The sequence below is a fragment of the Oncorhynchus gorbuscha genome, linkage group LG23 (genome assembly GCF_021184085.1).
Source record: "Oncorhynchus gorbuscha isolate QuinsamMale2020 ecotype Even-year linkage group LG23, OgorEven_v1.0, whole genome shotgun sequence".
In the NCBI taxonomy this organism is placed as follows: domain Eukaryota; kingdom Metazoa; phylum Chordata; class Actinopteri; order Salmoniformes; family Salmonidae; genus Oncorhynchus; species Oncorhynchus gorbuscha.
In genome coordinates this window covers 28206391-28229426 of record NC_060195.1, presented here as the reverse complement: position 1 = coordinate 28229426, position 23036 = coordinate 28206391, and the positions used below count along the sequence as shown (strand labels likewise).

At 45.5% G+C, this 23036-nt stretch overlaps 1 protein-coding gene across 2 annotated transcripts in view; it reads left to right on the top strand.

The window, feature by feature from the left end:
• The window catches only part of LOC124010832 (A disintegrin and metalloproteinase with thrombospondin motifs 2-like), a 286969-nt gene extending 264431 nt beyond the window's left edge, over positions 1 to 22538 (top strand). For both annotated transcript variants that reach the window (XM_046323551.1, XM_046323552.1), the window contains 12 exons: positions 343 to 488; positions 715 to 890; positions 3308 to 3441; positions 7298 to 7421; positions 8329 to 8409; positions 8593 to 8759; positions 8835 to 8994; positions 9104 to 9236; positions 9437 to 9644; positions 10286 to 10415; positions 13209 to 13301; positions 19968 to 22538. In XM_046323551.1, the coding sequence (XP_046179507.1) occupies positions 343 to 488; positions 715 to 890; positions 3308 to 3441; positions 7298 to 7421; positions 8329 to 8409; positions 8593 to 8759; positions 8835 to 8994; positions 9104 to 9236; positions 9437 to 9644; positions 10286 to 10415; positions 13209 to 13301; positions 19968 to 20941 (2526 nt within the window). In that variant the 3' untranslated portion in view covers positions 20942 to 22538. The remainder of the gene's footprint in view (positions 1 to 342; positions 489 to 714; positions 891 to 3307; positions 3442 to 7297; positions 7422 to 8328; positions 8410 to 8592; positions 8760 to 8834; positions 8995 to 9103; positions 9237 to 9436; positions 9645 to 10285; positions 10416 to 13208; positions 13302 to 19967) is intronic.
• The last annotated feature ends 498 nt before the right edge of the window (positions 22539 to 23036 follow it).

The window sequence follows — 23036 nt, the reverse complement described above, 5'->3', positions numbered from 1 at the left end:
GCAGCAAAAGGTGGCACTACAAAGTATTAATTTAAGGGGGCTGAATAATTTTGCACGCCCAATTTTTCAGTTTTTGATTTGTTAAAAAAGTTTGAAATATCCAATAAATGTCGTTCCACTTCATGATTGTGTCCCACTTGTTGTTGATTCTTCACAAAAAAATACAGTTTTATATCTTTATGTTTGAAGCCTGAAATGTGGCAAAAGGTCGCAAAGTTCAAGGGGGCCGAATACTTTCGCAAGGCACTGTACATGCATAATATTATTAATATTATACATACTCACACACACCACAGTAATGGTAAAAAATGTTGCTATCTGACAGTCTCTCCCCTATCACAGCACTGCTTCAAAGGTCACTGTATCTGGCTGACCAATGACATGATAAAGCAGGACGGTGGGTGGGGTGTGTGGAGCCAGTTTGGGTCCTGCACTCGTACCTGTGGAGGAGGGGTGCAGTTCAGAACCCGCGAATGTGACAACCCCAGGTACATAAATATCAACTATTGAGAAGTCTATTTTTCCATGGTATCATAGTGAAAAGGTGTTAGATCTTGTCCTTACAGAACATAACCAACATGGTATCATTGCTATCCATCACATTGTGATGGTTTTGCAAAAAGATGTGCTTCATCACTGTTCACATCGACCTAGTTTAACATTTCTGCCCCTCCCTCCCTCTCTCTCTCTTCCCTCTCCCCCTGTCCTCCCTAGGCCTGCTAACGGAGGTCGTACCTGTCTGGGTGCTAACCACCAGTTCCAGCTGTGTAACAGCCAGGAGTGTGAGGAGCTGTACAGTGACTTCAGGGAGGAGCAGTGCCGTAGGTTGGACACCGAGTTTGAGTTCCACAACAACAAACACCACTGGCTTCCTTATGAACACACCGAATGTAAGTAGCCTACACACAGACAGACTTCCCCAAATGTTTGGTTGGGATGGAGACACTGGCGGTCCTTAAGTCGGCTTCTCTCGCTTTGTGGCCAAAGTCTGTTGTATCTGATGTAGAGATTGTTTGGAGGCAGATTGAGAGTTATGTTATGGTCAACGACAGCTGGTTTTCTGCTGAGCAGTGTGAAAACACCAATATTCAAAAAGAAAACTCTTGTCTTTCAACCTTTCTAAAACAACAAACCCTTTCCTGAACCCATCTTAAAAAAAACTCTATTTGAACTCTCTCACTCCACCTAATCACACTGACGTCATCTGAGCTCTTTTCCAGTCTCTCTCTCTCTCTCTCTCTCTCTCTCTCTCTCTCTCTCTCTCTCTCTCTCTCTCTCTCTCTCTCTCTCTCTCTCCAGCCAGCTGTTGTGAATCACAAAGCATATGTTTAAACCATCAGAACTCAGAAATAGGAATCCCATCTCTTCTTTCTCTCCATGTCTCCAAAAACTCCCTTCCGTCATCTAGAAGTGTGTGTGTGGGTCTTGCGGATCCCACTCCTTCTAAGAGGAAGTGTCAGTGCCTCCTCGCTGAGTATTACCTGATGGTCCCAGTAAAGGGCAGAGCTTGAGGAAAAACGCTGACGCGTCTCTCTGTCTAATCCAGGGTCACAGTAGACTATGCACAGCGCTGCGCCCAGGATAACAGTCCCCACGCTAAATTGTTTTTCTCTACATTGTCATTTCTAAATGCCATTCTTGTGAGAAAGGACTTCCCATGGTCTTTATTTGAGCTCAAATTACTCAAGTATGTGGGGAGAGGAAAGGAATGAAAGAGAAGGGGGGAAAGGTGTAGGTAAGGAGAGAGGTTGGAATGAATTGCATTAGGGTGTTGTCATCTCCAGGGTTTAGAGATGTGGGAACAGGAGGCCGTCTGTGTTGAAATCCAGACGTTGCTCCAGATCAAAGAATCAGTTATGCCTGTTGTGAAATACTGTTGCTAACCTCCTCCTAACAATAGTTTTAAAAAAAACACTTTACAGGCGCTGATTGTTCCAGCTGCTTTGGTCATCCAGGGTCCAGCTGGTCAGGGGGATCAGTCAACCTTCTCACCCAGAGAACTCTCTCTCTCTGGGATGATCTATGGTGTCGGCCCCCTCCCTGGGGACTCTGGCTGGAAGATTGAGGGAGTGAGGGACTGCGTAATGGAATAGCATCACCACTAGTGGACTCTCGTTTCTAATACTTTGTCATATCCGTAAAGTAATCACAGTGCATTCTGAACACCGCGTACAGAAGACATAGTCATCGCAGATCACACAGTGCATTCTGAACACCGCGTACAGAAGACATAGTCATCGCAGATCACACAGTGCATTCTGAACACCGCGTACAGAAGACATAGTCATCGCAGATCACACAGTGCATTCTGAACACCGCGTACAGAAGACATAGTCATCGCAGATCACACAGTGCATTCTGAACACCGCGTACAGAAGACATAGTCATCGCAGATCACACAGTGCATTCTGAACACCGCGTACAGAAGACATAGTCATCGCAGATCACACAGTGCATTCTGAACACCGCGTACAGAAGACATAGTCATCGCAGATCACACAGTGCATTCTGAACACCGCGTACAGAAGACATAGTCATCGCAGATCACACAGTGCATTCTGAACACCGCGTACAGAAGACATAGTCATCGCAGATCACACAGTGCATTCTGAACACCGCGTACAGAAGACATAGTCATCGCAGATCACACAGTGCATTCTGAACACCGCGTACAGAAGACATAGTCATCGCAGATCACACAGTGCATTCTGAACACCGCGTACAGAAGACATAGTCATCGCAGATCACACAGTGATTCTGCGGCTCGCTAAGTCTCATCTGACTCAATAGGTCATGTGTACAATCAAACTCTTGGCAATGACTGTTGCAGCAGGTAGACATACACATTGAACTGTCGAATCCACCTTAAAGCTAATCTCAAGTGCCATACTGTACATTATAGCCATGGCATAGTCGGGGCAGACACACGTCTGAGAAATTACCTAAACACATACAGGCTAGACAAAGACCCTCCATGGCTTTCTCTGAGCTGTGTCTTTATTGTAGAGGATATATGCTAGGCCTGCCTTGTACTCTTAAGTGATTTACCTTTTTAGTATCGATCCAGATCTCTAACAGTATGTTGTCATAGTTCTGCATATGGGTCTGTTGCTAACTATATGTAAATATAGCATTGTAACGTGTGTGAAATATAGCATTGTAACGTGTGTGTGTGTGTGTGTGTGTGTGTGTGTGTGTGTGTGTGTGTGTGTGTGTGTGTGTGTGTGTGTGTGTGTGTGTGTGTGTGTGTGTGTGTGTGTGTGTGTGTGTGTGTGTGTGTGTGTGTGTGTGTGTGTGTGTTGTGCAGCTAAGCAGCGCTGCCACCTCCATTGCCAGTCCAAGGAGACCAGAGACAAGGTCAACATGCAGAGGCTGGTCCAAGACGGAACGCTCTGCTCATATAGAGACCCCTACAGCGTGTGTGTGCGTGGGGACTGTGAGGTCAGTCTGTGTGTCTGTGGGTTGTTTTAGGGTTATTTATTTTAATTTTATTTTTTTTCACCTTTATTTAACCAGGTAGGCTAGTTGAGAACAGGTTCTCATTTGCAACTGCGACCTGGCCAAGATAAAGCATAGCAGTGTGAACAGACAACACAGAGTTACACATGGACTAAACAATTAACAAGTCAATAACACAGTAGAGAAAAAAAGGGGAGTCTATATACAATGTGTGCAAAAGGCATGAGAGGTAGGCAAATAATTACAATATTGCAGATTAACACTGGAGTGATAAATGATCAGATGATCATGTACAGGTAGATATATTGATGTGCAAAAGAGCAGAAAAGTAAATAAATAAAAACTGTGGGGATGAGGTAGGTGAAAATGGGTGGGCTATTTACCAATAGATTATGTACAGCTGCAGCGATCGGTTAGCTGCTCAGATAGCTGATGTTTGAAGTTGGTGAGGGAGATAAAAGTCTCCAACTTCAGCGATTTTTGCAATTCGTTCCAGTCACAGGCAGCAGAGTACTGGAACGAAAGGTGGCCGAATGAGGTGTTGGCTTTAGGGATGATCAATGAGATACACCTGCTGGAGCGCGTGCTACGGATGGGTGTTGCCATCGTGACCAGTGAGCTGAGATAAGGCGGAGCTTTGCCTAGCATGGCCTTGTAGATGACCTGGAGCCAGTGGGTCTGGCGACGAATATCTAGCGAGGGCCAGCCGACTAGAGCATACAAGTCGCAGTGGTGGGTAGTATAAGGTGCTTTAGTGACAAAACGGATGGCACTGTGATAAACTGCATTTATTTATTTAGTTTGCTGAGAAGAGTGTTGGAAGCAGTTTTGTAGATGACATCGCCGAAGTCGAGGATCGGTAGGATAGTCCGTTTTACTAGGGTAAGCTTGGCAGCGTGAGTGAAGGAGGCTTTGTTGCGGAATAGAAAGCCGACTCTTGATTTGATTTTCGATTGGAGATGATTTGATTTGATATGGGTCTGGAAGGAGAGTTTGCAGTCTAGCCAGACACCTAGGTTCTTCTCGACTGTATGTAATGAAACCTAAGATGACCTGGGGTACTAATGTAAGAAATAACACGTAAAAAAACAAAAAACTGCATAGTATCCTAGGAACGCGAAGCGAGGTGGCCATCTCAGTCGGCACCGGAACCACTTCCGTCATCATGAAGTGCTTTGAGAGACTAGTCAAGGACCATATCACCTCCACCCTACCTGACACCCTAGACCCACTCCAATTTGCTTACCGCCCAAATAGGTCCACAGACGATGCAATCTCAACCACACTGCACACTGCCCTAACCCACCTGGACAAGAGGAATACCTATGTGAGAATGCTGTTCATCGACTACAGCTCGGCATTCAACACCATAGTTCCCTCCAAGCTCATCATCAAGCTCGAGACCCTGGGTCTCGACCCCGCCCTGTGCAACTGGGTACTGGACTTCCTGACGGGCCGCCCCCAGGTGGTGAGGGAAGGCAACAACATCTCCTCCCCGCTGATCCTCAACACGGGGCCCCACAAGGGTGCGTTCTGAGCCCTCTCCTGTACTCCCTGTTCACCCACGACTGCGTGGCCACGCACGCCTCCAACTCAATCATCAAGTTTGCGGAGACACAACAGTGGTAGGCTTGATTACCAACAACGACGAGACGGCCTACAGGGAGGAGGTGAGGGCCCTCGGAGTGTGGTGTCAGGAAAATAACCTCACACTCAACGTCAACAAAACTAAGGAGATGATTGTGGACTTCAGGAAACAGCAGAGGGAACACCCCCTATCCACATCGATGGAACAGTAGTGGAGAGGGTAGCTAGTTTTAAGTTCCTCGGCATACACATCACAGACAAACTGAATTGGTCCACTCACACTGACAGCGTCGTGAAGAAGGCGCAGCAGCGCCTATTCAACCTCAGGAGGCTGAAGAAATTCGGCTTGTCACCAAAAGCACTCACAAACTTCTACAGATGCACAATCGAGAGCATCCTGGCGGGCTGTATCACCGCCTGGTACGGCAACTGCTCCGCCCTCAACCGTAAGGCTCTCCAGAGGGTAGTGAGGACTGCACAACGCATCACCGGGGGCAAACTACCTGCCCTCCAGGACACCTACACCACCCGTTGTTACAGGAAGGCCATAAAGATCATCAAGGACATCAACCACCCGAACCACTGCCTGTTCACCCCGCTATCATCCAGAAGGCGAGGTCAGTACAGGTGCATCAAAGCTGGGACCGAGAGACTGAAAAACAGCTTCTATCTCAAGGCCATCAGACTGTTAAACAGCCACCACTAACACTGAGTGGCTGCTGCCAACACACTGTCATTGACACTGACCCAACTCCAGCCATTTTAATAATGGGAAATGATGTAAATATATCACTAGCCACTTTAAACAATGCTACCTTATATAATGTTACTTACCCTACATTATTCATCTCATATGCATATGTATATACTGTACTCTACATCATCGACTGCATCCTTATGTAACACATGTATCACTAGCCACTTTAACTATGCCACTTTGTTTACTTTGTCTACACACTCATCTCATATGTATATACTGTACTCGATACCATCTACTGTATGCTGCTCTGTACCATCACTCATTCATATATCCTTATGTACATGTTCCTTATCCCCTTACACTGTGTATAAGACAGTAGTTTTGGAATTGTTAGTTAGATTACTTGTCGGTTATCACTGCATTGTCGGAACTAGAAGCACAAGCATTTCGCTACACTCGCATTAACATCTGCTAACCATGTGTATGTGACAAATAAAATTTGATTTGATTTGATTTAGGTACTTATAGGTGTCCATATATTCAAGGTCGGAACCATCCAGTGTGGTGATGCTAGTCGGGCATGCGGGTGCAGGCAGCGATCGGTTGAAAAGCATGCATTTGGTTTTATTAGCGTTTAAGAGCAGTTGGAGGCCACGGAAGGAGTGTTGTATGGCATTGAAGCTCGATTGGAGGTTAGATAGCACAGTGTCCAATGACGGGCCGAAAGTGTATAGAATGTGTCATCTGCGTAGAGGTGGATCAGGGAATCGCCCGCAGCAAGAGCAACATCATTGATATACACAGAGAAAAGAGTCGGCCCGAGAATTGAACCCTGTGGCACCCCCATAGAGACTGCCAGAGGACCGGACAACATGCCCTCCGATTTGACACACTGAACTCTGTCTGCAAAGTAATTGGTGAACCAGGCAAGGCAGTCATCCGAAAAACCGAGGCTACTGAGTCTGCCGATAAGAATATGGTGATTGACAGAGTCGAAAACTTTGGCAAGGTCGATGAAGACGGCTGCACAGTACTGTCTTTTATCGATGACCGTTATGATGTCGTTTAGTACCTTGAGTGTGGCTGAGCTGCACCCGTGACCGGCTTGGAAACCAGATTGCATAGCGGAGAAGGTACGGTGGGATTCGAGATGGTCAGTGACCTGTTTGTAGACTTGGCTTTCGAAGACCTTAGATAGGCAGGGCAGAATGGATATAGGTCTGTAACAGTTTGGGTCCAGGGTGTCTCCCCCTTTGAAGATGCGTGGGGTTACACAGTGCTAGTCCATTTTGCAACCCAAATTATGTGTATGTGACTGTGTTAGGTGTCAGTGTTCATAACTTTGTGAAGTGTGTGGGTCCATATTAAGTCTAGGTGTGTGTGTGTCTTTGTGTGTGTGTGTGTGTGTGTGTGTGTGTGTGTGTGTGTGTGTGTGTGTGTGTGTGTGTGTGTGTGTGTGTGTGTGTGTGTGTGTGTGTGTGTGTGTGTGTGTGTGTGTGTGTGTGTGTGTGTGTGTGTGTGTGTGTGTGTGCATACACATGTGTGTTGCAGAAAGTGGGCTGTGACGGCGTGGTAGGGTCCTCCCAACAGGAGGATAAGTGTGGCGTCTGTGGAGGAGACAACTCCAGCTGCAAGATCATCAATGGCAACTTCACACGAAGTGCCAAGAAACAAGGTACACCCACATGCACACCATCACCTAATCACTGGCAGGCAGAGACCAAGAAACAAGGTACACCCACATGCACACCATCACCTAATCACTGGCAGGCAGAGACCAAGAAACAAGGTACACCCACATGCACACCATCACCTAATCACTGGCAGGCAGAGACCAAGAAACAAGGTACACCCACATGCACACCATCACCTAATCACTGGCCGGCAGAGACCAAGAAACAAGGTACACCCACATGCACACCATCACCTAATCACTGGCAGGCAGAGACCAAGAAACAAGGTACACCCACACCATCACCTAATCACTGGCAGGCAGAGACCAAGAAACAAGGTACACCCACATGCACACCATCACCAAATCACTGGCCGGCAGAGACCAAGAAACAAGGTACACCCACATGCACACCATCACCAAATCACTGGCAGGCAGAGACCAATGAGGTAAAGTGGAGCTCAGTTGTCAGACCCTGGAACATGAGAAAACAGATCAGGGTGTGAGATAGATGAGGTTGTTTTCCCGGCCTGGGTCATCCTCCGATGATTATGATGATCCCCTGGATATCTAACGAAAGAGCCCCCTCTACTGGTCACAGAGAGACAATGAGCTGGTCAGAGTCATGTCCAAACGCTGTGCCAGGACGTCATATTAAATCCATATCATCCAGCAGAAATAAGGAAGAAACTAATTTTTCTAGGTTATCCTGGACGACTGTTGTTGACCCTGGCTGGCAAAACTTACAGCAGCGCAGTTAAAGTCTTATTTGAAGCAAGGAAAAAGTGGCTACATGAACCCTGTGTTCCTCAGACGAACAATAACGTTTAGTGAAAATGTATCCTGACCAAGTTGAAGAGACATCTGTGGGTGTCTGAACCTTATGGCAATGTCTTTGTTTTCCTTTCAGGTTTCCTCAAAGTACTTGAAATTCCCAGAGGGGCCAGACACCTACTGATCCAGGAGATTAAGCCAACAGCCCACATCCTAGGTGTGATGTGTGTGTGTGTGTGTGTGTGTGTGTGTGTGTGTGTGTGTGTGTGTGTGTGTGTGTGTGTGTGTGTGTGTGTGTGTGTGTGTGTGTGTGTGTGTGTGTGTGTGTGTGTGTGTGTGTGTGTGTGTGTGTGTGTGTGTGTGTGTGTGTTCCAATATATAATTCCACCTCCCTCCCCAGCGGTGAAGAACCAGGCTTCAGGACAGTTTTTTCTGAACGCGGAGGGAGACCTCCCAGAATCCCGTGCGGTCATAGAAAAGGGCGTGGAGTGGGAGTATGTGAATAATGGCCACGACAAGGAGACACTACAGACGAATGGACCGCTCAGACACGGGGTCCTAATCATGGTACGCACACACAGAAACACACACACACACTAACACTGACAAATGTAATACCTACTGTTGTCTCCCTGTGTCCAGGTGCAGTCCCATGGAGATGCCAAGGTGACCTTGTCCTATAAGTACATCATCCACATGGACCTTCTCTCTGCCATAGAGAACAACATGCTGCTGGATGACACCTCCTTCTACGAGTGGGCCCTGAAGAAATGGTCCTACTGCTCCAAGCCCTGTGGGGGAGGTATTTTACAGGGACACCGCTTACACAGGAAGACACTGGGGAACATGAGGGGAGTTTTGGATGAGGATCTATTTGTCTAACGGATGTTGCGTGTGTTGTGCCTGGAAAGGTAAGCAGTATACCCGCTACGGATGTAGAAGGAGAGCAGACAGTAAGATGGTCCACCGACGCTACTGTGAGAACATCAAGAAGCTTCGCGCCATCAGTAGAGACTGCAACCAGAAGGAGTGCTCCCAGCCCATGTACGTATGGATGGGTGGTTTAGATGGATGTTTACATAGAGAATGGCCCCGTACAATTTCACTCCTTCTTCCCTACACTGTGAGCCTGTCAACACCAGAGAGGTTAAAGAGGAAGGGGCTAGTGATCTAAATGTCGCCAGGTCTAAGATGTATGTCTTTGTCTGTGCCTCCCTCTAACTCTCAGTTCTATGTCTGTCTAGCTGGGAGGATGGTCCTTGGGAGCCGTGCAGTAAGACGTGTGGTAAAACGGGGTACCAGATGAGATCTGTTCGCTGTGTCCAGCCCTTAGACAACGGCAACAAGCGCTCCATCCACAGCAAGTACTGCAACGATGACCGTCCTGAGGCACGCAGACCATGTAACAGAGAGCTCTGCCCTGCACAGTGGAGAGTAGGGTCCTGGACACAGGTAGGGATGGTTGGGGGCTGGGGGTGCTGAGAGGGTGGGACCAGGTGTGTAGGGGTGTCTGGGACGGTGGGACCAGGTGTGTAGGGGTATCTGTGAGGGTGGGACCAGGTGTGTAGGGGTGTCTGTGAGGGTGGGACTAGGTGTGTAGGGGTGTCTGGGACGGTGGGACCAGGTGTGTAGGGGTATCTGTGAGGGTGGGACCAGGTGTGTAGGTGTGTCTGTGAGGTTGGGACCAGGTTTGTAGGTGTGTCTTTGAGGGTGGGACTAGGTGTGTAGGGGTGTCTGTGAGGTTGGGACCAGGTTTGTAGGTGTGTCTGTGAGGGTAGGACTAGGTGTGTAGGGGTATCTGTGAGGTTGGGACCAGGTTTGTAGGTGTGTCTTTGAGGGTGGGACTAGGTGTGTAGGGGTGTCTGTGAGGGTGGGACTAGGTGTGTAGGGGTGTCTGTGAGGTTGGGACCAGGTTTGTAGGTGCGTCTTTGAGGGTGGGACTAGGTGTGTAGGGGTGTCTGTGAGGGTGTTTTGTAGGCATGTAGATGGGTGTGTGTTGTTGTGTAGGTGTGTGTGTTGTTTTGTAGGTGTGTAGGTGTGTGTTGATTTGTATAGCCTATTCCCACACGCTTTTCTGTTTTGTGTGTCCACAGTGCTCCGTGACGTGTGCCAATGGGACACAGCAGAGGCAGGTGTTGTGTCACACGCGTGACAACACCATCGGTCTGTGTCTGGACAGCAAGCCAGACACCATACGCATATGTCGCCTGATGCCCTGTCCCAGTGAGTATTATGGCCCCATTATAACTCATCTTATTTCATTCCCTTGTGCCACTACTTGCCAGCAGCATATCACCCTGCATCCCAATGCTGGCTTACCTCTGAAGCTAAACAGGGTCAGTCTTGGTCGGTCCCTAGATGAGAGACCAGATGCTGCTGGAAGAGATGCTGGAGGGCCAGTAGGGGGCCCTCTTTTCTCTGGTCTAAGAAGATCCGAACGTCACAGGGCATTGAAGGAGACCCTGCCCTGCGCAGGTTGCTGTCTTTCGGATGGGATGTTAAGCGGATGTCTTGACTCTCTGTGGTCATTAAGAGTAGGGGTGTTAACCCCGGTGGCATGGATAAATTCACAACCTGGCTCCATTCCATCATGGCTACCTAATCATCCCCCTCATTCCTAACTGGCATATATCACTCCTCACCTCTCCACATGATAGCTGATGTTTGGTGAGCGTGCATCACTCCTCACCTCTCCACATGATAGCTGATGTTTGGTGAGCGTGCATCACTCCTCACCTCTCCACATGGTAGCTGATGTTTGGTGAGCGTGCATCACTCCTCACCTCTCCACATGGTAGCTGATGTTTGGTGAGCGTGCATCACTCCTCACCTCTCCACATGATAGCTGATGTTTGGTGAGCGTGCATCACTCCTCACCTCTCCACATGGTAGCTGATGTTTGGTGAGCGTGCATCACTCCTCACCTCTCCACATGGTAGCTGATGTTTGGTGAGCGTGCATCACTCCTCACCTCTCCACATGGTAGCTGATGTTTGGTGAGCGTGCATCACTCCTCACCTCTCCACATGGTAGCTGATGTTTGGTGAGCGTGCATCACTCCTCACATCTCCACATGGTAGCTGATGTTTGGTGAGCGTGCATCACTCCTCACCTCTCCACATGATAGCTGATGTTTGGTGAGCGTGCATCACTCCTCACCTCTCCACATGGTAGCTGATGTTTGGTGAGTGTGCATCACTCCTCACCTCTCCACATGGTAGCTGATGTTTGGTGAGCGTGCATCACTCCTCACCTCTCCACATGGTAGCTGATGTTTGGTGAGCGTGCATCACTCCTCACCTCTCCACATGGTAGCTGATGTTTGGTGAGCGTGCATCACTCCTCACCTCTCCACATGGTAGCTGATGTTTGGTGAGCGTGCATCACTCCTCACCTCTCCACATGGTAGCTGATGTTTGGTGAGCGTGCATCACTCCTCACCTCTCCACATGGTAGCTGATGTTTGGTGAGCGTGCATCCTCCTCACCTCTCCACATGGTAGCTGATGTTTGGTGAGCGTGCATCACTCCTCACCTCTCCACATGGTAGCTGATGTTTGGTGAGCGTGCATCACTCCTCACCTCTCCACATGGTAGCTGATGTTTGGTGAGCGTGCATCACTCCTCACCTCTCCACATGGTAGCTGATGTTTGGTGAGCGTGCATCACTCCTCACCTCTCCACATGGTAGCTGATGTTTGGTGAGCGTGCATCACTCCTCACCTCTCCACATGGTAGCTGATGTTTGGTGGGCGTGCATCACTCCTCACCTCTCCACATGATAGCTGATGTTTGGTGAGCGTGCATCACTCCTCACCTCTCCACATGGTAGCTGATGTTTGGTGAGCGTGCATCACTCCTCACATCTCCACATGGTAGCTGATGTTTGGTGAGCGTGCATCACTCCTCACCTCTCCACATGATAGCTGATGTTTGGTGAGCGTGCATCACTCCTCACCTCTCCACATGGTAGCTGATGTTTGGTGAGCGTGCATCACTCCTCACCTCTCCACATGGTAGCTGATGTTTGGTGAGCGTGCATCACTCCTCACCTCTCCACATGGTAGCTGATGTTTGGTGAGCGTGCATCACTCCTCACCTCTCCACATGGTAGCTGATGTTTGGTGAGCGTGCATCACTCCTCACCTCTCCACATGGTAGCTGATGTTTGGTGAGCGTGCATCACTCCTCACCTCTCCACATGGTAGCTGATGTTTGGTGAGCGTGCATCACTCCTCACCTCTCCACATGGTAGCTGATGTTTGGTGAGCGTGCATCACTCCTCACCTCTCCACATGGTAGCTGATGTTTGGTGAGCGTGCATCACTCCTCACCTCTCCACATGGTAGCTGATGTTTGGTGAGCGTGCATCACTCCTCACCTCTCCACATGGTAGCTGATGTTTGGTGAGCGTGCATCACTCCTCACCTCTCCACATGGTAGCTGATGTTTGGTGAGCGTGCATCACTCCTCACCTCTCCACATGGTAGCTGATGTTTGGTGAGCGTGCATCACTCCTCACCTCTCCACATGGTAGCTGATGTTTGGTGAGCGTGCATCACTCCTCACCTCTCCACATGGTAGCTGATGTTTGGTGAGCGTGCATCACTCCTCACCTCTCCACATGATAGCTGATGTTTGGTGAGCGTGCATCACTCCTCACCTCTCCACATGGTAGCTGATGTTTGGTGAGCGTGCATCACTCCTCACCTCTCCACATGATAGCTGATTTTTGGTGAGCGTGCATCACTCCTCACCTCTCCACATGATAGCTGATGTTTGGTGGTTGCTGGCCTCATCCAGGTGGGTGCTACACATTGCTGGTGGATGTTTCCCTCTACTATGTAAAGTGCTTTGATTACCTCAGAAGAAAAGCGCTTTCAGAAATCTAATCCATTATTCTTTACTATTACTACTGATTGGTGTACTAAGGTAATGTAAAATAGACAGTAGAAGTCTCTCCTGACTCATAGTCATTTCCCTCTCTGATGTTTTTCCCTCCTTGCTCCATCTCCAGGAGGCTCGTCAGACCTGAATAAGAACGGCAACATCCTGATCCAGTGGCTGTCCCGTCCAGACCCAGACTTGCCCTACCAGAGGAACACTTCACGTAAAAAACCATCCCTTTATAGCTCTGGGCCCAGCCTCCGGTGCATGGCTGTCCTGACCTGGACCCTGACCTCTCTCTCTGTCCTCTTCACCCTGCAACAGGCCTGGGCAAGGGGTCCTGGGGGCAGGCTCACCCCCTGACCACGCCCCAACACCCCCACCCCTGTGTCCGTGCCTGTGCCCGCGCCCGCGAGCGAGCGCCAGCTTTTCGCTTCTCTTTTGGGGGGTGTGCGTCTCTCTCTCTCTGTGTGTGAGACAGCTCTGATTGGGGGAGGTCCCTGGCTCCTGTGTGCTGATTGGTTGGTTGGTTCTCTCTTGCTCTGTCTCTCTCTTCTCTTATCTCTCTATCTTTTGTGGAGCATTGTGTTGTAACCGCTGGCCAGTCCAAACTAAACGAAAAACAATTAAACATTGAAGAGAAGCTGGAAATGGAAAATGGCAAATAGGTTTGATTGGCGGCTCTTAGTGGTGTCGAAGAGCCAGTGAGGTGTGAGCCCACCCCTCTGTTTGGCGGCCATGTTTTGAGTGAGCTAGCTGCAAGATGTCATGGGTCACGCTCCTGAGATGCGGCTGTGATTTTTTTAGGGGGGTCACCACGCCGCCATCGTCCGTGGTGACAAGTGTGAAATTAACGAAGGGAAAAAATATATAAATAAAAAAGAAGTGTAAAAAGAAAAGAAACTAAAGCTTTATTGTGAATGTGATCTTGTCACAATGAGGACATCTTTGCTAAAGTGCTCATCTCACATCCTGGTTCCATTCTAGAATGACAACGACGGTTTATCTCGTTCTAGGTCACATTCTCAGACTGACAGGAACTCAGCACAGGGACAGGAGGTGACACAAACCAACACTTTTTAGGAATATTATATACGGAGCTGTTGGGTGAAGAGGTCAAGAGTGCAGAAGAGTAAAAGGCTAATGAAAACAGGGTAGTTTTACCATGTGAGGTTGCTTCCGATTTCAACATCTCATCAGACATCCTCTCTTTGACTGTTATATTAAAGATCAACAACTGCAGCTTATTTATGCTTGCAAACTTTAAAGCAAATACATCTATAAATATATTTGTATTTATACACACATATATATATACAGTACCAGTCAAACGTTTGGACACACCTACTCATTCAAGGGTTTTTCTTTATTTTTACTATTAAATAATAATAGTATAATACTAGAATAATAGTGAAGACATCAAAACTATGAAATAACACATATGGAATCATGTAGTAACCATAAAAGTGTTTAAAAAATCAAAATATATTTTAGATTCTTCAAAGTAGCCACGCTTTGTCTTGATGACAGCTTTGCACACTCTTTGCATTCTCTTAAGTAGCTTCACATGGAAGGCTTTTCCCAACAGTCTTGAAGGAGTTCCTACATATGCTGAGCACTTGTTGGCTGCTTATTCTTCATTCTGCGGTCCAACTCACCCAGAACCATCTCAATTGGGTTGAGATCGGGTGATTGTGGAGGCCACGTCATCTGATGCAGCACCATCACTCTCCTTCTTGGTCAAATAGCCTTTGAGGTGTGTTTTGTGTCATTGTCCTGTTGAAAAACAAATGATAGTCCCACTAAACGCAAAACAGATGGGATGGCATATCGCTGCAGAATGCTGTGGTAGCCATGCTGTTTAAGTGTGCCTTGAATTATAAATAAATAATAGGCAGTGTCATCAGAAAAGCACCCCCACACCATCACACCTCCTCCTCCATGCTTCACAGTGGGAACCACACATGTGGAGATCATCCTCTCACCTACTCCACATCTCACAAAGACTCATCAGACATAAGTACAGATTTCCACCGGTCTAAAGTCCATTACTCATGTTTCTTGGCCCAAGCAAGTCTCTTCTTCTTATTTGTGTCTGTTATTAGTGGTTTCCTTGCAGTAATTCGACCATGAAGGCCTGATTCACGCAGTCTCCTCTGAACAGTTGATGTTTAGATCTGTCTGTTACTTGAACTCTGTGAAGCATTTATTTGGTTCTAATCTGAGGTGCAGTTAACTCTAATGAATGTATCCTCTACAGCAGAGGTAACTCTGGGTCTTCCTTTCCTGTGGCCGTCCTCATGAGAGACAGTTTTGTCATAGCGCTTGATGGTTATTGTGACTGCACTTAAAGATACGTACGATTTTGATTTTCCGTATTGAATGACCTTCATGTCTTAAAATAATGATGGACTGTCGTTTATCTTTGGTTATTTGAGCTGTTCTTGCCATAATATGGCTATCTTCTGTATACCACCTCTACCCTGTCACAACACAACTGATTGGCTCAAACGCATTAACCTGTATAGGACCGCTAGCGGAACCCCTCGCCAACAGCCAATGAAATTGCAGGGCGCCAAATACAAATCAACAGAAATCTCATAAATCAAATTTCTCAAACATACAAGTATTAGGCACCATTTTAAAGATACAATTTTCATTAATCCTGCCACAGTGTCTGATTTCAAAAATGCTTTACAGCGAAAGCTCCACAAACGATTATGTTTGGTCATCACCAAGCCACAGAAAAACCCAACTATTTTCCCAGCCAAAGAGAGGAGTCACAAAAAGCACAAATAGAGATAAAATGATTCACTAACCTTTGATGATCTTCATCAGATGACACTCATAGGATTTCATGTTACACAATACATGTATATTTTGTTCGATAAAGTGCATATTTATATCAAAAAATCGCATTTTACATTGGCGCGTTACGTTCCAATAGTTCTAAAACATACGGTGATTGTGCAGAGAGCCACATGAATTCACAGAAATACTCATTATGAATGTTGATGCATAAAAGTGTTATGCATGGAACTTTAGATACACTTCTCCTTAACGCAACCGCTTGGTCAGATTTTTTTTTTAAGTTATGGAAAAAGCATAATCTGAGTACGGCGCTCAGAGCCCAAACCAGCCAAAATAAATATCTGCCATGTTGCGCAGTCAACATTAGTCAAAAATAGCGTTATAAATATTAACTTACCTTTGATGATCTTCATCAGAATATATTCCCAGGAATTGCAGTTCCACAATAAATGTTTGTTTTGTTCGATAATTTCCATCATTTATGTCCATTTATGTCCAAATAGCTTCTTTTATTAGGGCGTTTGGTACACAAATCCAAAAGCGCGTTCAGGTCCAGTCGGACGAAAAGTTCAAAAAGTTATATTACTTGTCGAAGAAACTTCTCAAACTAAGTATAGAGTCAATCTTTAGGATGTTTTTATCATAAATGTTCAATAATGTTCCAACCGGAGAATTACATTGTCTGTAGAAAAGCAATGGAACGCAGGTCGCTCTCATGTGAAATGCACGTGACCAACGCATTTCTGTCAGACCACTGACTCAAAGAGCTCTCATCCAATCCCACTTCACAGTAGAAGCCTGAAATAACGTTCTAAAGATGGTTGCCATCTAGTGGAAGCCTTAGGAAATGCAACATAACCCATATCCCACTGTGAAATTGATAGGGGCTGAGTTCAAAAACTACAAACCTCAAATTTCCCACTTACTGTTTGGATTTTCTCTTAGGTTTTTGCCTGCCATATGAGTTCTGTTATACTCACAGACATCATTCAAACAGTTTTATAAACTTCCGGGTATTTTATATCCAATACTAATAATACTATGCATATATTCGCAACTGGGACTGAGTAGGAGGCAGTTCACTCTGGGCACTCTTTTCATCCAAAAGTGAAAATGCTGCCCCCTATCCCAAAGAAGTTTTAAGAAGGAAAGAAATTCCATGAATGAACTTTTAACAAGGCACACCTGTTAATTGAAATGCATTCCAGGTGACTAACTCATGAAGATGGTTGGGAGAATGCCAAGAGTGCGCAAAGCTGTCATCAAGGAAAATGTTGTCTACTTTGTAGAATCTCAAATATAAAATATATTTGAATTTGTTTAACACTGTTTTGGTTACTACAAGATTCCATATGTGTTATTACGTAGTTTGATGTCTTCACTATTATTCTAGAATGTAGACAATAGTACATATAAAGGAAAACCCTTCAATGAGTAGGTGTGTCCAACTTTTTGACTGGTACTGTATATATACTGTATATGAAAATCTATATGAGTAACAATAATCTGAATAATAATGTTTTACCATGAATAAGCTGTAGTTCATTAAAACCTACAGACTGCTATTGATCACTTCGATCCTTGACTGTTATGTGTATTTTTTGTTATTTATTTGACATGAGTAATACAGAAGTTAATATAAGGGTAAAGTGTCAGGGGGGGAGGTGTAGACCTACATTATGCAGCACTTGGTCAGTTAGTTGCCGCTCCATTGTTTTCAGATGGATGGGGTTTACTGTTGCTCCTTATTTTCTTTAGGGAAAGGATCACATTTCTGTCATGCACATTTGCATCCCTTACGTGTGTGTGTGTGTGTGTGTGTGTGTGTGTGTGTGTGTGTGTGTGTGTGTGTGTGTGTGTGTGTGTGTGTGTGTGTGTGTGTGTGTGTGTGTGTGTGTGTGTGTGTGTGTGTGTGTGTGTGTGTGTGTGTGTGTGTGTGTGTGTGTGTGTGAGAGTGTACTTTCATGCAGGCTTCTCGTAGACATACAACTCTGGAACAGAAATACCTCATAAACCTTCATTTGAAAGCATCAGATCTTGTTTTTCCTTTTGTGATGAACATTAAACACATGAACAATGCCTTATCTTGGATTGAATGTAATGGCATTTATCTGTGAAAGAGAAGGCTTTACTCATCAAAACCTTTGTTAATCACTTAAAGGCAGCTTCAAACTGACAGGCAAACACAGGCAAACCATCAGAACCTGCAACATGCAAAAGGTCTGACCACCGGATACGGTTTACAAAGGGCCCAGGGTATCAATCGACACTGAGGACAGCATCTAGAAAAGCACTTCAGTCTTATCATTGCATTGTGATCACATGTTTCTGTTGTGACTAGTAGCGAGCTATCCGATGTTTTGTGCTGGAGTCGGATGGTAGGAGGCCAATGAAGCTAGACCTTGCAGTGCGATACTGTATATAACGTTGGTGTTGACTATATTTAATTATGTTCATGACTGTTATCTTCTTACTTATGGAAAAAAAATCTATAATATTCTATACTATGGGTAACTGTTTTGTGGCTTCACTAGCCTGCTGGGTGGGGCTGGCTGACGTTGGACGGACGTTGGATTGATGTTGGGGAAACATTCAGAAGGACTATGTGCACTACGTCTATATGCACTTTGATTTATCAGGGAAAAATGTATTCATGTTTTGTAAATGTTTCACATGACACTTAAACGTGCCAATCCAGTTTTTACATCATTCATCATGGAGAATTCTGTATTTTATTTATTCAACTTCAAATCTATTTATTCATTTATGTAAATTATTCATTTGACTTCTTATCAATTGAATAACTAAACGAATTGATTGGTTTACTTCCCAGTAATGAAGTGTTTTACCAAAGTGACTGTGAACTTGTACCTTTCGATACAGTTGATTTATTTTTCTTAAGACAATAATATATCTATATATTGAGGGGGGAGTACATCTCATTGTTTTAGTTCCTGTCGTTATCAACTGCAAAGTTGTATAAATAAAAATAATGTTTTAAAATGCGCTCTCACTCTCTCCTCCTGAGTTTGTGATGGTTTGACTTGGTGTGAGGAGGAGCACATTACAAACTACCATTATAACACAACTCAAAGATTGCTCCAACCTTACAAAGGGTAAAACATTGTCTTATAAAGTGATATTGCTGTGAATAATGAAAGACAGATTAAAGAAGTTCAAGCCTCTTATCCTGCATAAAAAAATATTAACAAAGTTATATTGATATAGTATGTTTACACTAATCTGAAACTAATAAAGAAACACATGAGATGTCAGAAACATTTAGTTTGGTTTGCAAAGAGACGAGCAGTGTTGGGGAAGCTACTCTAAAAGAAAATGTTTACCAAGCTAACAATTACTTCACACTAAAAAAGGTGAAGCTACACTAAACCTTAAGACAAATATAGTTTACTAAACTAAAGTTACTGTGAAAAAGTAGTTCACTTCATCCAAACTACTTTGTGAAAAATTATCATTTGTAAATCAGAAATGTCATAGACTAGAAATTACAAGAAAAGATCACTTTTGGGTCATATGTTAACAGAATGTGTCATTCAGATGATTAAACACAACAACAATTGTTTCAAGTGAGAATTATATAGGTGTCGAAAAAGAAAGAAAAGTTTTGCCTACTTCACCCATATATACTTGTTTTAAGTAGTGTGTTGTTCCAGTAGTTAGCTACACCGCTACATGGCAAAAAGTAAAATAAAATAAAAAATACTATCTAGATTTTAATTTAGTTCAACCACCACAAAGCTACTGCACAATGTAGTTAAATTACTAGTTGAACTACATGTAGTGAACTGCTCCCCAAGACCAGGTTACTGTTCCAGCACCACAACAACAAAAGAACCCACTCCGCTCTTCTTTCCTTTTAGTTGCTATGGACTAATCTATAGACTCTGCTGTCCATGCTGCTTGGGTCTTCTCCTTCTTCTTCTTCCATCCTGCTCTAGTTGTTAATGGTCTGGCTTTACTACCTCTACTACTTTACTGGACCGTTTGTAAACACAACACTCCCACAGCGCCATCTCCAGCCCCGCCCAGTCTCAACTCTGTGTTCTCTCCCCCACAGGCAAGCAGCGTTGTCATGGAGACAGGTCAGTGTTCTGTCGCATGGAGGTGCTGATCCGCTACTGCACTCTGCCTGACTACAAGCGCATGTGCTGCAAATCCTGCAGCAATGTGACGGACAGCAGCCTGAGCACCACCGCCCCTCCCCGGGTCACAGCTGTCCCCCTGCCTCGCCCCCGGCCTCTGCCTCAGCCCAAGGACAACAACACCCCCTTTCAGGGAACGGTTCATCCAGGAAGTACAACACATATACCTTATATTACGCCACGCCCAATGAGCACCACAGACACTTATACAACACCCCACCCATACTACACTACATACCCCATCCCCATGACCTCAGAGCGCAGTGTGACCCCCAGAGACACAACCAGGAAGTACCCCTCATTCACCCTCTCCACCAGCACCAGCATGGACACTACAACTCCAAGCAGCCCTTTCAGTGATATCACCTTTGTCAGCAACGACACCACAGGTGCATCAACCACAATTCCCGGTAGCCTATTCTCCATGAATGATGTCATAAAGCCAACTGAAACCAACTACTTTGAGGATGTCACATCGCCCAGTGGAACTGTCCCATACACTGATATCACAATGCTCAGTGGAACTACTGTCCCCAGCGATGACATCATAGATATGACCACCCCTGATTGGCCGGATTGCACAGAGTACATATCTGTGAGGGCCACTGTTCCCATAACAGAGCAAACGACTGCCCTGCCTCCCACAAAAACCAAAAACCCCACATGGCCACCAAGCCGACAGGAGGAGACCAGAGAGAACAACTCCATCGATGATCCCTACAACCGGGTCATAGGAGTGGACAACGACATCTCCCAAAACAACTTGATCCCCAGACGAAGCCGTGTGTTCCTCAGGGAGAGAACACGGAACAAACGCATCCAGGAGCTCCTGGAGGAGAAGAGGAACTTTCTGTTGAGGATGAAGCGGGCCCACAGGGGCACTGTGTGATTACCTTTGACCCTTCCCTTCCCCTTTCTCTTATAGAGATTTACCTACGTCTGCTAACAGACTGGAGTTATTATTTAACCCTGCCTTGGTGCTCTCTATCAGGCAATGACCCACCACACACCCAGAGCCACGGTACAGACATACCACCCTGTTGTTTTACACACACACACCAGCCAGCCACACGGCAAACTGAACTATGTGGAGAGAGAACCAAAGCCAGATGTTTGCACAGTTGTTTTGAATAAAAGCTGTTGGTCTTGTTGTACGGCTGAGAGTAGAGCCAGATGAGATTTGGACCGTACATCCTCCTGGACCCGTACCACAACAGGGGGAACTTTTATCTCTCCAAATCTCCCCCAGTGTGCTTAGGTTTCAGAGCAAGGCAAACACAGTAAAGGTGTATACTCTTTCATAAGCAGCACATACCTGGATGAGCTCAGGTTGTGAAACGTTGGACTTTCAGGACATTCATGTTGATAAAGCTCAAAGTAGATTGTATTTATTCTATTTAAATGAAGTCTTATTCCCAAGCACCATGCCAGGACCTAGGTAAGCTTGCTCATCCCGAACAAGTCTAACATTCCATGTTAGATTACAGCCTATGACTGCAGTTGATATGCCCCCTCTTTGAGTCAAACAGACATGAATAGCAGTCTGGTCCCATTGAATGAGACAGGTTGGATAGGAAGTGTCCATATGTGTCTTTGTCTAGGGGTACGTCCCTAAGGGCCCTGGTCCGAAGTAATGTGCTGCAAAGGGAATAGACTAGGGTTGATTGCCGAGGTTTACCGGGATTTACCGCCCAAAACCACTCCCTTTTCTCTGGATAAATAACTGCAAGAAACCTGTAAATCATAATAAATGATTCATATGAACAGCATGGCATGAAATGGAACTATTACATTATATACAAGTCTAAATCTGGCTTCTCTACAGCCTCTGCATAATGAATCAACACTCAGGGTGGGGACAGACCCATCTCAGTGTGGAGCGCAGTTCACAATGCATGTACACCTATCATCTCATTATGGTAACTTGTGACAGGTAGGCCTACATTTGCTGCAACCTAGCCTATGCTACAGTAAAATAAAGACCGAATGCGTGTCTCATTTATCCATCTCCACCTGGCTTTCGGGGGTCACCTTGTTTTTATAATTGTAAAGATTATTGTATTTTTTATTGCAGCTACAGAGTTTTAAAACAGCCTATCAGTCGAAAACCGTTGCTTTAAATCAGTGCACGCAAGAGCTCTCTCTCTCGCAGTCTGTCTCTCTCTCCATCAACTCAGATCAAAACAGATCATCCTGTTCTAGATTGATATATAGCCCTATATATAGATGTCCTAGGCTAGCTCTTTCAGGTAATACGTTATTTTCAGCCTTTGGTTTAGCTAATTGATGATGGGTTATGTATAATAAGGTTCTAATTTATAGCATCTGTCTCTTGCACACAATTTGTAAGCACCTGTGCTCCACTAGCCTCTCCTCACCTCTTGGCAGTGGTGGAAAAAGTACCCAACTGTCATACTTGAGTAAAGGTAAAGATACCTTAATAAAAAATACTTAAAGTAAAAGTAAAAGTCAACCAGTAAAATTCTACTTGAGTAACAGTCTAAAAGTATTTGGTTTAAAATATACTTAAGTATCAGAAGTACAAGTATAAATAATTTCAAATTCCTTATATTAAGTAAACCAGATGGCACCATTTTTTTTCTTTTTTTTCTTATTTACGGAAGCCAGGGACACTCCAACACGGACACATTATTTACAAGCATCGCATGTGTGCTCCCAAGTGGCTCAGCGGTCTAAGACATCTCAGTGCTCGAGGCATCACTACAGACAACCTGGCTCAGATCCAGACTGTATCACAACTGGTTGTGAATGGGAGTCCCATAGGACTGTGCACAGTTGGCCCAGCATTGTCTGAGTTTGGCCAGTGTCATTGTAAATAAGAACAGTTCTTATCTGACTTGCCTAGTTAAATAAATGGGTGTTAAACCAGCCTTCCTTAAAATATGCCTAATGGAAGGCTTGGGTTTTGAACATATGAAACCGAAAACAAGCACTTATTACAGGTTACAGATAACGTCTAAATA